This window comes from Panulirus ornatus, chromosome 59 (genome assembly GCF_036320965.1).
Source record: "Panulirus ornatus isolate Po-2019 chromosome 59, ASM3632096v1, whole genome shotgun sequence".
NCBI classification, from domain to species: domain Eukaryota; kingdom Metazoa; phylum Arthropoda; class Malacostraca; order Decapoda; family Palinuridae; genus Panulirus; species Panulirus ornatus.
This window is the reverse complement of record NC_092282.1, coordinates 17,685,629-17,704,346: the sequence shown is the minus strand read 5'-3', so window position 1 is coordinate 17,704,346 and position 18,718 is coordinate 17,685,629. Positions and strand designations below refer to the sequence as shown.

The 18,718-nt window shown below is 40.8% G+C and overlaps 1 protein-coding gene across 1 annotated transcript in view; it reads right to left on the bottom strand.

Moving 5' to 3' along the window:
* Positions 1–18,718, bottom strand: part of LOC139767160 (uncharacterized) — a 1,522,454-nt gene that overhangs the window by 1,304,826 nt on the left and 198,910 nt on the right. The window contains 4 exon segments of the mRNA XM_071696189.1: positions 8,449–8,594; positions 8,596–8,649; positions 12,273–12,368; positions 13,664–13,774. Of these exon segments, the coding sequence (XP_071552290.1) occupies positions 8,449–8,594; positions 8,596–8,649; positions 12,273–12,368; positions 13,664–13,774 (407 nt within the window).

Genomic DNA, 18,718 nt, shown 5'->3' with positions numbered 1-18,718 from the left:
TCTTTTGCACAAGCCATCACTGCTTCCCTAAATACATCCCATTTCTCCCCCACTCCCCTTACCTCCTTTGTTCTCACCTTTTTCCATTCTCTACTCAGTCTCTCCTGGTACTTCCTCACATAAGTCTCCTTCCCAAGCTTACTTACTCTCACCACTCTCTTCACCCCAACATTCTCTCTTCTTTTCTGAAAACCCCCACAAATCTTCACCTTCGCCTCCACAAGATAATGATCAGACATCCCTCCAGTTGCACCTCTCAGCACATTAACATCCAAAAGTCTCTCTTTCGTGCTTCTATCAATTAACACGTAATCCAATAACGCTCTCTGGCCATCTCTCCTACTTATATACGTATACTTATGTATATCTCGCTTTTTAAACCACGTATTCCCAATCACCAGTCCTTTTTCAGCACATTTACAACACTGAACACTCCATGTATACCAATTATTCCCTCAACTGCCACATTACTCACCTTTGCATTCAAATCACCCATCACTATAACCCGGTCTTGTGCATCAAAACCACTAACACACTCATTCAGCTGCTCTCAAAACACTTGCCTCTCATGATCTTTCTTCTCATGCCTAGGTGCATATGCACCAATAATCACCCATCTCTCTCCATCAACTTTCAGTTTTACCCATATTAATCAAGAATTTACTTTCTTACATTCTATCACATACTCCCACAACTCCTGTTTCAGGAGTACTGCTACTCCTTCCCTTGCTCTTGTCCTCTCACTAACCCCTGACTTTACTCCCAAGACATTCCCAAACCACTCTTCCCCTTTACCCTTGAGCTTTGTTTCACTCAGAGCCGAAACATCAAGGTTCCTTTCCTCAAACATACTACCTATCTCTCCTTTTTTCTCATCTTGGTTACATCCACACACATTTAGACACCCCAATCTGAGCCTTCGAGGAGGATGAGCACTCCTCGCATGACTCCTTCTGTTTCCCCTTTTAGAAAGTTAAAATATAAGGAGGGGAGGGTTTCTGGCCCCCCCGCTCACGTCCCCTTTAGTCACCTTCTACGACACGTGAGGAATGCGTGGGAAGTATTCTTTCTCCCCTATCCCCAGGCGTTTATGTATATACATATGTGTGTGGGTGGGATGGACCATTCTTTCGTCTGTTTTCTTGTGCTATCTTGCTAACGTGGAAGACAGTGACTAATTATAATAAAAAAAAATATATAATGTGTATATGAGTGGATGTGCAATTCTTCATCTGTTTCCTGGTGCTACCTCACCGACGTGGGAAACAGTGATTATATATAATAATATAATAATAATAGCAATTTTTTTTTTTTTTTTTTTGTCGCTGTCTCCCGCGTTTGCGAGGTAGTGCAAGGAAACAGATGAAAGAAATGGCCCAACCCACCCCCATACACATGTATATACATACGTCCACACACGCAAATATACATACCTACACAGCTTTCCATGGTTTACCCCAGACGCTTCACATGCCCTGATTCAATCCACTGACAGCACGTCAACCCCGGTATACCACATCGCTCCAATTCACTTTATTCCTTGCCCTCCTTTCACCCTCCTGCATGTTCAGGCCCCGATCACACAAAATCTTTTTCACTCCATCTTTCCACCTCCAATTTGGTCTCCCTCTTCTCCTCGTTCCCTCCACCTCCGACACATATATCCTCTTGGTCAATCTTTCCTCACTCATTCTCTCCATGTGCCCAAACCACTTCAAAACACCCTCTTCTGCTCTCTCAACCACGCTCTTTTTATTTCCATACATCTCTCTTACCCTTACGTTACTTACTCGATCAAACCACCTCACACCACACATTGTCCTCAAACATCTCATTTCCAGCACATCCATCCTCCTGCGCACCACTCTATCCATAGCCCACGCCTCGCAACCATACAACATTGTTGGAACCACTATTCCTTCAAACATACCCATTTTTGCTTTCCGAGATAATGTTCTCGACTTCCACACATTCTTCAAGGCTCCCAGAATTTTCGCCCCCTCCCCCATCCTATGATCCACTTCCGCTTCCATGGTTCCATCCGCTGCCAGATCCACTCCCAGATATCTAAAACACTTTACTTCCTCCAGTTTTTCTCCATTCAAACTCACCTCCCAATTGACTTGACCCTCAACCCTACTGTACCTAATAACCTTGCTCTTATTCACATTTACTCTTAACTTTCTTCTTTCACACACTTTACCAAACTCAGTCACCAGCTTCTGCAGTTTCTCACATGAATCACCCACCAGCGCTGTATCATCAGCGAACAACAACTGACTCACTTCCCAAGCTCTCTCATCCCCAACAGACTTCATACTTGCCCCTCTTTCCAAAACTCTTGCATTCACCTCCCTAACAACCCCATCCATAAACAAATTAAACAACCATGGAGACATCACACACCCCTGCCGCAAACCTACATTCACTGAGAACCAATCACTTTCCTCTCTTCCTACACGTACACATGCCTTACATCCTCGATAAAAACTTTTCACTGCTTCTAACAACTTGCCTCCCACACCATATATTCTTAATACCTTCCACAGAGCATCTCTATCAACTCTATCATATGCCTTCTCCAGATCCATAAATGCTACATACAAATCCATTTGCTTTTCTAAGTATTTCTCACATACATTCTTCAAAGCAAACACCTGATCCACACATCCTCTACCACTTCTGAAACCACACTGCTCTTCCCCAATCTGATGCTCTGTACATGCCTTCACCCTCTCAATCAATACCCTCCCATATAATTTACCAGGAATACTCAACAAACTTATACCTCTGTAATTTGAGAATTTGAGCACTCACTCTATCCCCTTTGCCTTTGTACAATGGCACTATGCATGCATTCCGCCAATCCTCAGGCACCTCACCATGAGTCATACATACATTAAATAACCTTACCAACCAGTCAACAATACAGTCACCCCCTTTTTTAATAAATTCCACTGCAATACCATCCAAACCTGCTGCCTTGCCGGCTTTCATCTTCCGCAAAGCTTTTACTACCTCTTCTCTGTTTACCAAATCATTTTCCCTAACCCTCTCACTTTGCACACCACCTCGACCAAAACACCCTATATCTGCCACTCTATCATCAAACACATTCAACAAACCTTCAAAATACTCACTCCATCTCCTTCTCACATCACCACTACTTGTTATCACCTCCACATTTGCGCCCTTCACTGAAGTTCCCATTTGCTCCCTTGTCTTACGCACTTTATTTACCTCCTTCCAGAACATCTTTTTATTCTCCCTAAAATTTAATGATACTCTCTCACCCCAACTCTCATTTGCCCTTTTTTTCACCTCTTGCCCCTTTCCCTTGACCTCCTGTCTCTTTCTTTTATACATCTCCCACTCAATTGCATTTTTTCCCTGCAAAAATCGTCCAAATGCCTCTCTCTTCTCTTTCACTAATACTCTTACTTCTTCATCCCACCACTCACTACCCTTTCTAATCAACCCACCTCCCACTCTTCTCATGCCACAAGCATCTTTTGCGCAATCCATCACTGATTCCCTAAATACATCCCATTCCTCCCCCACTCCCCTTACTTCCATTGTTCTCACCTTTTTCCATTCTGTACTCAGTCTCTCCTGGTACTTCCTCACACAAGTCTCCTTCCCAAGCTCACTTACTCTCACCACCCTCTTCACCCCAACATTCACTCTTCTTTTCTGAAAACCCATACAAATCTTCACCTTAGCCTCCACCAGATAATGATCAGACATCCCTCCAGTTGCACCTCTCAGCACATTAACATCCAAAAGTCTCTCTTTTGCGCACCTGTCAATTAACACGTAATCCAATAACGCTCTCTGGCCATCTCTCCTACTTACATAAGTATACTTATGTATATCTCGCATTTTAAACCAGGTATTCCCAATCATCAGTCCTTTTTCAGCACATAAATCTACAAGCTCTTCACCATTTCCATTTACAACACTGAACACCCCATGTATACCAATTATTCCCTCAACTGCCACATTACTCACCTTTGCATTCAAATCACCCATCACTATAACCCGGTCTCGTGCATCAAAACCACTAACACACTCATTCAGCTGCTCCCAAAACACTTGCCTCTCATGATCTTTCTTCTCATGCCCAGGTGCATATGCACCAATGATCACCCATCTCTCTCCATTGTTATTATTAACAATAATAACAATAATGATAATAATAATAATAATGATAATAATAATAATAATAATAATAATAATAATAATAATAATAATAATAACATTAATAAAGAATGATTCATTGAATTTAGGCAGCCATTTGGCTGAAATACACAGTCGATATTCTATACAATTGGAAGGTCATAATAGTAATAAAAAATGTGACATATCACAAAACTAAGAGAAAAGTAGGCTCTTTACTTGCTTTGCTATGCTTTTCTTTTTCAGCTGTAATGGCATAGGCAACTGAGGCCCTAATGAAAGCCATCCCATTCATGCTATATATATGTACATACCCTAGCCTGAGCCAAGTACCCATTTCATCAACCAACCCCCTAGGGGTAAATGAACATTTGGGTTGACTGTGAACTGACTGCAACCAGGATTCAAACTTATGCGCTTGACCCTGGGCACACCATGAATGCATCATAGTCAGGAAGACTTACTGTTACTGTACAAGCTTTGACTGATACAAGTCGGTTGTGGTGATAAATGGCAGTCTGTGAGGCTGAGAAATTGGGGATAAGGAGGTCTCAATGATGGAAGTATGCTACTAGTTTATTGCCAAATTGTCGTGTGAGCTGCTGGTGTCAGTTGGAGAAGGTGAACAGGTTCAGCAAGATGAGGGCCTCTTGGTAGGTGGTGTAAGATGGGTCCAGGATGATTCTTCATGCTCTTTTCTGCACTATACAAATTGATCCCATTGTGTGGCTTGTAAGGGAGGAGGACTAGGTAAGAGAAGGCATAGGTGAGCTCAGGTGGTGAAATACTGAGTGATCTAAGTCAGCAAAAAGGTTGAGACAGTACGCAGAGGATTTGGTTATAGTGCTGACATGATTCTTCCAGTTTACATCATCATCTATAGTGACAACAACAAGTTTGAAGTCTCTCACTACCCTAATAACATCAAGTGGTAGGATGTTGTCTGCCCCTTGATTGATGTGCATCATCACAATCTTAGTGTGACTGATGTGATGGAGTTGGTAGGAATCCATGCCTGAAGGTTGTTGTTGATGTCCTGAAGGGTATTAGAGTCAAAAGAGTTGTTGTTAATAGTGATGCCAAAGGTGGTGTCATCTACATACTTCCACAGGTGGTTTGTCCTCCTCTGGGAAGCACTGATATGGGTGAGGATGTCTCATCTTGGTGCCTTCTGGAATACTACAAGTGAGGGATAGTAAGGTAAAGGTGGTCTCCTGAAAGCAAGCCATAAGATGAGACACTCTCTTAGGTCTAAGGTCAGTTGCTTTCTTTGTGATGATGTTAGCGTTGATGAAGTCAAAAGCCTTAGAAATCTAAAAAGGTGAGTGCCTCTGAGGTCTTGTGTTTTTCCAAGTTGTAGTAGATGAAGTTTAAGAGGCTGACAAGGCAGTCAGTGGTGAAGGAAGACTTCCTGTTTCTCAACTGTAGAGGGTCTACTGAATCAAAGATATGGGCACAGTCCCAGTAAAACACAAAACTTTTATGAATTAGACTGGGGATAGGAGCGATGGCAACAGGGAATAGGCAATTACAATTAATGAGGTTGATGAATCTGGATAGTGGAGTGACTTATGCTGTCTTCCAAGCTGGGCATTTAGACTGTTTGGATGAAGCATTAATAATTATGGCTATTAGCGTTGTAGCTAATTCACTGGAGAAATCCTTGGATATTTTCACAGGAAGATCGATGGGTGTGGTGGAGCATTTGGTTTTAAGGCACTGAAGAGACTTGGCTACCTGATAATACTCTACTGTGCTTGGGGGGATGAGGTTGGTAGGTATGCTGGAAGAGAGCAGATGCAGAGCAGAGGTAACTGTTGGCAAATTTTGGCAATGTAGTTATTAATCTGACGTACAGTCTCCTCACTGGTAAGGTGACCTACATTGTCACAGCTGGCTATCTTTCACTCCACCATACCACGACTGATGATGGCCTGCTTCACTTGCTGCACTTTGGTTTGGTAACAGGCATTCTTCGCAGCTTGTACTTGGCATTCCACTTTGTTGCACATTTGCTCGTAGAGGTCGTTGCTGTGACTGCTGAATGCACAATTCTTCTGGTGCATGGGTTGCTTGATGTGATGGGTGATCCTGGGCATTTCAGCTGGATATAATGTTACCATGTTATGATTAAAGCATGCTGGTAGGTCTGGCTGCAGGTTTCATGATACTTCTACACGATATCAACCTCATTTTTGCCAGTCTTCTCTATCTAGTGATGATGTGATATCCACTAACTGATATCCCTTTTCACTGAGTCGGTAAGAAGCTATTGATAAATTTTGGTGTCCACCTGCCTGTGGTGAGAGATGGTGGGATGGGGACCTCAGAACTGATAAATGGGGACTGTGCTAAAGAGGGGAAGAGGCTTGGGGGACGTAGTGGTCAGCCACGTCTGTCAGAATCAGATCAAGAGTGTTTTGACCATGCACCGGAAAGTGAACTATCTGAGATAGTTGGAGGTTGCTGGTGTCTATCTCAAGAAAATCCCCAACACATCACAAGCTTTGAACAAGGGTGCCTTGTCCTGAGTGAGTCAGATGTATAGCTCAGTTACTGTAACAATGAATCCCTGGTGGAGGAGCACAGTTGTTGGTAAACCACACAAAAATGATGGAGGCAGTTTGCCATGAGTGGTTTGTTGGTGTAACTCTCACCCACAAAACCTCAAGAATACTAAATGTCAGGTGGGCTGTACGAAAGAGTACCAAACCTCCCCCACCACTGATGTATGAGACTGGAAGAAGAGAATGTAGTCACTCATGGTACATATTGCAGGAGTAAACTGCCAAGCCTCGGTTACTCGCTGACCTGACCAGGAAATGATGTGTTGGAATGCCTAGTTCCTCCAATTTGTTCAGAGGGGAGGTGACAAATGATAGCAGCAGGGTTGGGAGGTTATGCCATTTCCTTGGAACTTCAAAATGTTTTAAGGATTTAATTTCAGCTTTAGCTGATTGCATTGCTTTCTTTTGGTAATCAATGTTTCAAATGCTTTTCCATAAATATGCCTGTGAATAACTCTAGTATGATATATATTTAGGGATTTTAGCTTTTCATAAATGCTGGTGATAGGGATAACCATTACCTTTTTAAAGATGACAGATATTGCTGGTGTATGTCAGCATCACTATGCTTACATATGGCAACTGTAGCTCCAACCCTTTAGCCACAGACACTACTGAAGACATTCTCAATGAGTCACTATTCAGTAGTTCACTGGTAAAGTTATCTATTATCTCTCTCTCTCTCTCTCTCTCTCTCTCTCTCTCTCTCTCTCTCTCTCTCTCTCTCTCTCTCTCACTATTAAATTCATCAGATATTAACAGTCTTGTGTGAAGACAGTAGGTCCAATCACGTGTGATCCAAATATCAAGGAAGGGGGGAAGGTAGTTCAAGTTGAGAAGTGACCTCTGGTGGCTTAAGTGTGCCACAAACACACATCTGTCATCACTGAGGGTTGGAGTGTGATGTTGAGTATATGTCTAAATGCAGAGAAGGCATGGCAGTTGAGTAGTAAGTTCTTGGTGTCTTTTTAAGGCAATTGCATCATAAGCATGAAAGGTCATGGGATATGTTGAAATTATGTTTGTAATGCTGTTGTGATGGGTATTGTACAGAGCACAGATGGGAAAACATTTCTCTTGTTTGTCTGGGGAATGTGGTTTCTGATGGTGTATGTCTGGTGGGTTGGAGTTTAAGAATGAGCTTGGTGGTCACTTGTTTAGAGCTTGTTGAATCATTTCAGTGTATCTGTGTGTTTTGTTATCGTTGTATATGCTGGTGGTTAGGGAATCTGTGAATAGGAGTTAGTGAAGTGTGAGGCAAGGGTTCTCTTTTTATCTCTAATTGGGATTGGTGGTTAGTTAGAGTGGTCAGAGTGGGAAGGGTTTAGTCTCGCTGCACAGAACTGAGTGCATGCATGTTTTGGTGGGACAGAATGGGAGGATTTCTTATTTCACTGTGAAGGTGTTGTGTGTTTGTGATTGCTATGAATGCATCAGCTGCAAAAAAATACTAACAATTCAAGGTACCTATCTTCATGAAAAGGATAAATGTGTGCAGGATGATCATCAAAATGAACTGTAAATGTATTGTCAGAAAAACTAGGATCATAGATACCAAACTTTTTCATTCACAGGAAAGTCATACACCAAAATGATGAAAGTTCAATCCTAGCATTTTGCACATTACTTCCAGGAGTCTCCACTAACAATGTACTCCAAAAATGGGATTTTATTTCATTATATATTATATGGTTTATCTTACCTTCCTTGCTCATCTTCCAGCTTGACCAAAGCAGTTTCTAAATCAAACGTGTGCTGAGCCTCTGATGCTCTCAGCCTTTCCTCAGCTGTAGTGAGTGCAAGGTTGAGAGTTTCTAGTTCACGCTCTGTGTTTTCTCGTATCCTTGCAGGTATCTGCAACTCTACCTTCGAATTCCCGACATCGTCCACGATACTCACGCACCTGATTATCACTTCAGATTAGGAAGGCAAGACAAAGTTTGTGGAATCTAAATAAATCTAAATGATAAATAACCAGAAAGTAATACAGAAATTCTTGTTTGTGTTTTTTCGTATGTGAACAGACATGTAAAAGAGAAAGGTCCAGGAAATTTCAGCTCACTGGGAAAAAAACTAAAAGTAATGGAGTCTGGGTTTTGATGGATGCCACTCAGAAAGCAAACACTGAAAGGAGAATCATGAAATAAGAAAACGTTTTGGGTGCTTTGAGTGTTTTACAGAGGAAAAAGTTGAATGTATGAGCTGTTTATCTTAATGCATACAGGTAAAATATCAAGCAGAAGAGATGGATAATGTGCCCAATATTGTAGAATTAAAAGAATAAAAAGAAAGTAAATGTGTTGGAAAGATATGTAAACAAAATTTTTTCAAAAAGTACATGGAAAAAAATCATGAGATGGTAAGGCCACAAAATGTATGGTATGTGAAAGGATGGGGGTAAGAACATCTTCAATACTACAGGCGAAGGTATATAGAAAAAGACCAAAGAAAATGATGGAAAGCTTTGGTGAGCAAACTGTTGAAAGTGGAAGGCATCTTAAAGGGCATTAATGAAATGTCAGCCATGTTTAGTGGAGTGTATGCAAGAGGAGAAAGATGACTGAACACAAAGTTCCATTTCATGACAATATGAATGTAAACTGAATAACAGTGAAGCAGTCTTACTGCAAGAAAGGTGTTACTTTTTCATATTTGAGTGTTTACTCTGATTATGGAATGGGTGGTTAGGCAGGTGAATGCAAGACTCTTGAAGAGGTCAGGTTTGCAGTCTGTTGGAGATACCTATCTACATACCTACTTGTACCTTTGAGTAAAAAGATTGAAGTGGGAAAGCCAGTGCTTCTGCATCGGAAAAACTAAAGGCTGGAAGGTATTAACCCTTATTACCCTTAACAATATCCAAGAAAATGTCTTATGTTGTGGGACAGATCACAGAAAAAAAAAATTGTATATCATTAGTGCTTCAAAATCATTCAATATGCACATCAATCTCAACTTAAAGATATAACTTGTCATCATTCACCTTTCCAACTTTCCAAACAAAATACCTCCAATGTGCTAGAGCTACTCTATGCCAGTGAGTGCAAAAGGCTATGAAGTGGCACAGGAGTTTCATCAGTTATGGAGACTCTTTAGCTATATCTAACCTTTTGAGAGAGTTCCCAGAGGGAACGGACATCAGAGATATAGATAGACAGATAACTAGAATATGATCTTCAACTATTTCCCTACTATCCCAATCCAAAATTCCCCTAGCCATCTATAATTTAATTGATATATCAAACTATTTCTTGGTTTATCTCTTGCCTTCATACTTTATATCATATTATAATATATGTTTTCATTCAGGCTTTCATCAGACATATGGGCTACATGCCCAAGGATATCTTAACAACCTTTGACCTATGGAGCTTTCTAATTCATATTCATAATATTTATTCATTTTTATTATACTTTGTCGCTGTCTCCCACGTTAGTGAGGTAGCGCAAGGAAACAGACGAAAGAATGGCCCAACCCAACCACATACACATGTATATACATAGATGTCCACACATGCACACATACATACCAATACATTTCAACGTATAATATATATACATACACAGACATATACATACATACTATTTTTATTTCTTTATTTTGCTTTGTCGCTGTATCCCGCGTTAGCGAGGTAGCGCAAGGAAACTGACGAAAGAATGGCCCAACCCGCCCACATACACATGTATATACATACACGTCCACACACGCAAATATACATACCTATACATCTCAATGTACAAATATATATACACACACAGACATATACATATATACACATGTACATAATTCATACTGTCTGCCTTTATTTGTTCCCATCGCCACCTCGCCACACATGGAATAACAACCCCCTTCCCCCTCATGTGTGCGAGGTAGCGCTAGGAAAAGACACCAAAGGCTCCATTCATTCACACTCAGTCTCTAGCTGTCATGTAATAATGCACCGAAACCACAGCTCCCTTTCCACATCCAGGCACCACACAACTTTCCATGGTTTATCCCAGATGCTTCACATGCCCTGGTTCAATCCACTGACAGCACGTCGACCCCAGTATACCACAACGTTCCAATTCACTCTATTCCTTGTACGCCTTTCACCCTCCTGCATGTTCAGGCCCCGATCACTCAAAATCTTTTTCACTCCATCTTTCCACCTCCAATTTGGTCTCCCACTTCTCCTCGTTCCCTCCACCTCTGACACATATAACCTCTTGGTCAATCTTTCCTCACTCATTCTCTCCATGTGACCAAACCATTTCAAAACACCCTCTTCTGCTCTCTCAACCACACTCTTTTTATTTCCACACATCTCTCTTACCCTTACATTACTTACTCGATCAAACCACCTCACACCACATATTGTCCTCAAACATCTCATTTCCAGCACATCCACCCTCTTGCGCACATCTCTATCCATAGCCCACGCCTCGCAACCATACAACAATGTTGGAACCACTATTCCTTCAAACAAACCCATTTTTGCTTTCCGAGATAATGTTCTCGACTTCCAAACATTCTTCAAGGCTCCCAGAATTTTCGTCCCCTCCCCCACCCTATGATTCACTTCCGCTTCCATGGTTCCATCCGCTGCCAGATCCACTCCCAGATATCTAAAACACTTTACTTCCTCCAGTTTTTCTCCATTCAAACTTACCTCCCAACTGACTTGACCCTCAACCCTACTGTACCTAATAACCTTGCTCTTATTCACATTTACTCTTAATTTTCTTCTTTCACACACTTTACACCAAACTCAGTCACCAGCTTCTGCAGTTTCTTATATGAATCAGCCACCAGCGCTGTATCATCAGCGAACAACAACTGACTCACTTCCCAAGCTCTCTCATCCACAACAGACCGCATACTTGCCCCTCTTTCCAAAACTCTTGCATTCACCTCCCTAACAACCCCATCCATAAACAAATTAAACAACCATGGAGATATCACACACCCCTGCCGTAAACCTACATTCACTGAGAACCAATCACTTTCCTCTCTTCCTACACGTACACATGCCTTACATCCTCGATAAAAACTTTTCACTGCTTCTAACAACTTGCCTCCCACACCATATATTCTTAAAACCTTCCACAGAGCACCTCTATCAACTCTATCATATGCCTTCTCCAGATCCATATTCATAATACATACTGTAATTCACAGAATACTACACATATTCTCCACCTCTATCATTCTCATCTTTACCTGTCTTTTGCTTGAAACACTAAGTTTTCAGATCAGTACTGCACACAGAAGATGGAATGAGTGATCCTCAAACATTTTCTGCACACTTTCCACTTCTTCCTATTCAAAGCTTTGTGAACTTTTATGTTACTGACAAACAATATAAATATATATTATTCAAAGAAGCCATACAGATGTACAAGACAAGCAAAATATCCTCTTTTACTGCTTTGAAACACTAGAACAATTCCATACTCAAAAAATTTCATCATGCATAATAAATATGTGTAAACCATTGATATTTACTAAAGTGTAAAGGCTATTCATGAGCCCCAGCAAAATACCTTGTTTGCCAGCCTATCTATGAGAGTTGTCTGCTTGCGGTGGACCTCATGGAAATACTCCAGTCTCTTTTGGTACTCTTGCCACTCGTCCGCAACCTGAAAGTTTAAAAGGTTAAAAATTCATGGATATCCTTGCAAAACTAACTCTAATCTCTCCACCACTCTTACCCCCTGTTGTCTATTTGAATAATGAAAATACAAAATACAGCAGTAACTTCCCCTAACAAGGTAATCAAGCATCTGATATAATAAATACCAAAATGACAAATGACTTAAAGACAATTTTCATTAATATCTAGCCTGATGCCTGTATGAAAATAAAAAGGCGACGAATCTTATATATTTTCAAACTCAAATGAAATACTGTTTTGAAATGAGTGGATGAATGCAGTACATGGGGTGCTTCACCGAACAATATGTTTACATTCCTGGCAATGTGTCATTCTAAAGAAATGTAGATATATGAGTAATTGAAATCAATGTTAAAAGGGGGTTTTGTTTCAGACCAAAAATTTACCCAATCTAATTCACTTGTCTAGACCACTGTATACCCAAAACAGCTTATCATCAAAATGACACTTCTTTTCATACTTGTTTGCTATTTCTTATGTCAGCAAGGTAGCATCCATAGATAGCTGAGCCTTAAAGGAACAAAGATCCTCATTTGGAAAGTAATACACCAGGGAAAAATTTCCAGCCCATCATTTCCATCTCTCTTAGTTGCCTTTTACGACACAAGAAATATGTGGGCAGTATTCTTTCTCCCCCATCCCCAGGGATAATATTCTGGGAATAGGGTACACCACACTCTATCAATGATGTAAATCAGATTTTCTGTTGCCATTTCACTGGTACATCAGATGGTATTTAATGATTCTTACTGAGAATGCTGATAAGGAGGGACTTAAGCAGGTGATAGTGGAATGGGATATGAGTGGAGTGAATCATTTATCGAGTCTTCCCAAATCTATCCATTACATTATGTGATATTTATGTTTGTTAATGTATTTGGTCATTAGAAATACCTTTGATGTTTTCAAGGTTGGTAGACTCACTTATATAGCACATAAAGAATATGAAAACTTGGTGTTCCTCATAATGTGATCATTAGTGGCTGGAATATATTATACAAGGCATAATAACTAAAAGAAATCATAATATATTCAAATATTTCATTTCTAATTGAAAAAAATGTTGAAAAAATATGAATATTCTTCAAATCTGTTACTACTGTGAAAACTCAGACTCACTTTATGAATCTGTTAACAAATTTTCAGATGTTGCTATCCCAGAATGTGGCTCTATGTACAGGTGTAGCCTGTACAGTAATTAGAAGTAATATCTTACCTTTAAAAAGTCATTACTAGTTCTATGGAAAAGACTGTACTTACATGGTCGGACAGGGCATTGTACCGTATAGAGACTGTGTCACGCTCAGCTCGTGAGGCAGCCAACATGTCTTCCAAACGCCTCACCTCAGTCTCCAGGAAACGTGTCTCTTCCTAAGAATAACCAAAAAATAAAATTCAACAGTGAAAGGTAATGTCTAGTGTTTAATACTCTTTTGATAAAAATATATTCGACGTGCTGTCACTGGATTGAACCGGGGCATGTAAAGCTTCTGGGGTAAACCATGGAAATTTTTGTGGGATCTGGATGTGGAAAGGGAGCTGTGGTTTCGATGCATCATACATGTATGCTCATATATCCATTATTACTCATCTCAAAATGACATAGTTAAATTATCATCATTTCAATCTGTGTTCCTTAGGGCATTACGTATTTGCAGTCCAGAGTTTACTGATGATGAGTTTGAGAATATATATTCTATTGGATCTAAGTTAAAGTACCCTAGATCTTTCATTGATAAATCCCTTAAGTTAGCAAAGAAATCATTTTATAGAGTTGAGCTCAAACCTCCCATTAACACCAAGAATCTTTTAGCTCTCACTTTTAATAATAATTTCACTTTACTTCCCATGTTGCTTAAATCCTTTAATGTAAATGTTGCCTGTAGCAACAATAATACTATAAAGAATATCTTAATCAGGAATTCACCAGAAAATTCTCTTGGATGCATCTATAAAGTGCTTGGTGGAAATTGTGATAAATTTTATGTTGGTCAGACCGGTAAGGATCTTTCTGTTAGACTTGAGCAACATAAATACAGTATAAGAACGGGACAAGAATCAAATGCCTTGTTTAATCACGTTAAAAACTATGATCATTGTATTGACTAACCTCACTAACCCCTGACTTTACTCCCAAGACATTCCCAAACCACTTTTCCCTTTTACCCTTGAGCTTCATTTCACTCACAGCCAAAACATCCAGGTTCCTTTCCTCAAACATAATACCTATCTCTCTTTTTTTCTCATCTTGCATATGCATGCATATATATATATATATATATATATATATATATATATATATATATATATATATATATATATATATTCTCACCTTTTTCCATTCTGTACTCAGTCTCTCCTGGTACTTCCTCACACAAGTGGGGGAGGAATGGGATGTATTTAGGGAATCAGTGATGGATTGCGCAAAAGATGCTTGTGGCATGAGAAGAGTGGGAGGTGGGCTGTTTAGAAAGGGTAGTGAGTGGTGGGATGAAGAAGTAAGAGTATTAGTGAAAGAGAAGAGAGAGGCATTTGGACGATTTTTGCAGGGAAAAAATGCAATTGAGTGGGAGAAGTATAAAAGAAAGAGACAGGAGGTCAAGAGAAAGGTGCAAGAGGTGAAAAAAAGGGCAAATGAGAGTTGGGGTGAGAGACTATCAGTAAATTTTAGGGAGAATAAAAAGATGTTCTGGAAGGAGGTAAATAGGGTGCGTAAGACAAGGGAACAAATGGGAACTTCAGTGAAGGGCGTAAATGGGGAGGTGATAACAAGTAGTGGTGATGTGAGAAGGAGATGGAATGAGTATTTTGAAGGTTTGTTGAATGTGTCTGATGACAGAGTGGCAGATATAGGGTGTTTTGGTCGAGGTGGTGTGCAAAGTGAGAGGGTTAGGGAAAATGATTTGGTAAACAGAGAAGAGGTAGTAAAAGCTTTGCGGAAGATGAAAGCCGGCAAGGCAGCAGGTTTGGATGGTATTGCAGTGGAATTTATTAAAAAAGGGGGTGACTGTATTGTTGACTGGTTGGTAAGGTTATTTAATGTATGTATGACTCATGGTGAGGTGCCTGAGGATTGGCGGAATGCGTGCATAGTGCCATTGTACAAAGGCAAAGGGGATAAGAGTGAGTGCTCAAATTACAGAGGTATAAGTTTGTTGAGTATTCCTGGTAAATTATATGGGAGGATATTGATTGAGAGGGTGAAGGCATGTACAGAGCATCAGACTGGGGAAGAGCAGTGTGGTTTCAGAAGTGGCAGAGGATGTGTGGATCAGGTGTTTGCTTTGAAGAATGTATGTGAGAAATACTTAGAAAAGCAAATGGATTTCTATGTAGCATTTATGGATCTGGAGAAGGCATATGATAGAGTTGATAGAGATGCTCTGTGGAAGGTATTAAGAATATATGGTGTGGGAGGCAAGTTGTTAGAAGCAGTGAAAAGTTTTTATCGAGGATGTAAGGCATGTGTACGTGTAGGAAGAGAGGAAAGTGATTGGTTCTCAGTGAATGTAGGTTTGCGGCAGGGGTGTGTGATGTCTCCATAGTTGTTTAATTTGTTTATGGATGGGGTTGTTAGGGAGGTGAATGCAAGAGTTTTGGAAAGAGGGGCAAGTATGAAGTCTGTTGGGGATGAGAGAGCTTGGGAAGTGAGTCAGTTGTTGTTCGCTGATGATACAGCGCTGGTGGCTGATTCATGTGAGAAACTGCAGAAGCTGGTGACTGAGTTTGGTAAAGTGTGTGAAAGAAGAAAGTTAAGAGTAAATGTGAATAAGAGCAAGGTTATTAGGTACAGTAGGGTTGAGGGTCAAGTCAATTGGGAGGTGAGTCTGAATGGAGAAAAACTGGAGGAAGTGAAGTGTTTTAGATATCTGGGAGTGGATCTGGCAGCGGATGGAACCATGGAAGCGGAAGTGGATCATAGGGTGGGGGAGGGGGCGAAAATTCTGGGAGCCTTGAAGAATGTGTGGAAGTCGAGAACATTATCTCGGAAAGCAAAAATGGGTTTGTTTGAAGGAATAGTGGTTCCAACATTGTTGTATGGTTGCGAGGCGTGGGCTATGGATAGAGATGTGCGCAAGAGGGTGGATGTGCTGGAAATGAGATGTTTCAGGACAATATGTGGTGTGAGGTGGTTTGATCGAGTAAGTAACGTAAGGGTAAGAGAGATGTGTGGAAATAAAAAGAGCGTGGTTGAGAGAGCAGAAGAGGGTGTTTTGAAATGGTTCGGGCACATGGAGAGAATGAGTGAGGAAAGATTGACCAAGAGAATATATGTGTCGGAGTTGGAGGGAACGACGAGAAGAGGGAGACCAAATTGGAGGTGGAAAGATGGAGTGAAAAAGATTTTGTGTGATCGGGGCCTGAACATGCAGGAGGGTGAAAGGAGGGCAAGGAATAGAGTGAATTGGAGCGATGTGGTATACCGGGGTTGGCGTGCTGTCAGTGGAGTGAATCAAGGCATGTGAAGCGTCTGGGGTAAACCATGGAAAGCTGTGTAGGTATGTATATTTGCGTGTGTGGACGTGTGTATGTACATGTGTATGGGGGGGGGTTGGGCCATTTCTTTCGTCTGTTTCCTTGCGCTACCTCGCAAACGCGGGAGACAGCGACAAAGTATAAAAAAAAAAAAAAAAAAAAAAAAAAAAAAATAATTTACCAGGAATACTCAACAAACTTATACCTCAGTAATCTGAGCACTCACCCTTATCCCCTTTGCCTTTGTACAATGGCACTATGCACGCATTCCGCCAATCCTCAGGCACCTCACCATGAGTCATACATACATTAAATAACCTTACCAACCAGACAACAATACAGTCACCCCCTTTTTTAATAAATTCCACTGCAATACCATCCAAACCTGCTGCCTTGCCGGCTTTCATCTTTCGCAAAGCTTTTACTACCTCTTCTCTGTTTACCAAATCATTTTCCCTAACCCTCTCACTTTGCACACCACCTCGACCAAAACACCCTATATCTGCCACTCTATCATCAAACACATTCAACAAACCTTCAAAATACTCACTCCATCTCCTTCTCACATCACCACTACTTGTTATCACCTCCCCATTTGCACACTTCACTGAAGTTCTCATTTGCTCCCTTGTCTTACGCACTTTATTTACCTCCTTCCAGAACATCTTTTTATTCTCCCTAAAATTTAATGATACTCTCTCACCCCAACTCTCATTTGCCCTTTTTTTCACCTCTTGCACCTTTCTCTTGACCTCCTGTCTCTTTCTTTTATACATCTCCCACTCAATTGCATTTTTTCCCTGCAAAAATTGTCCAAATGCCTCTCTCTTCTCTTTCACTAATACTCTTACTTCTTCATCCCACCACTCACTACCCTTTCTAATCAACCCACCTCCCACTCTTCTCATGCCACAAGCATCTTTTGCGCAATCCATCACTGATTCCCTAAATACATCCCATTCCTCCCCCACTCCCCTTACTTCCATTGTTCTCACCTTTTTCCATTCTGTACTCAGTCTCTCCTGGTACTTCCTCACACAAGTCTCCTTCCCAAGCTCACTTACTCTCACCACCCTCTTCACCCCAACATTCACTCTTCTTTTCTGAAAACCCATACAAATCTTCACCTTAGCCTCCACAAGATAATGATCAGACATCCCTCCAGTTGCACCTCTCAGCACATTAACATCCAAAAGTCTCTCTTTCGCGCACCTGTCAATTAACACGTAATCCAATAACGCTCTCTGGCCATCTCTCCTACTTACATAAGTATACTTATGTATATCTCGCTTTTTAAACCAGGTATTCCCAATCATCAGTCCTTTTTCAGCACATAAATCTACAAGCTCTTCACCATTTCCATTTACAACACTGAACACCCCATGTATACCAATTATTCCCTCAACTGCCACATTACTCACCTTTGCATTCAAATCACCCATCACTATAACCCGGTCTCGTGCATCAAAACCACTAACACACTCATTCAGCTGCTCCCAAAACACTTGCCTCTCATGATCTTTCTTCTCATGCCCAGGTGCATATGCACCAATAATCACCCATCTCTCTCCATCAACTTTCAGTTTTACCGATATTAATCAAGAATTTACTTTCTTACATTCTATCACATACTCCCACAACTCCTGTTTCAGGAGTACTGCTACTCCTTCCCTTGCTCTTGTCCTCTCACTAACCCCTGACTTTACTCCCAAGACATTCCCAAACCACTCTTCCCCTTTACCCTTGAGCTTTGTTTCACTCAGAGCCAAAACATCAAGGTTCCTTTCCCCAAACATACTACCTATCTCTCCTTTTTTTCACATATTGGTTACATCCACA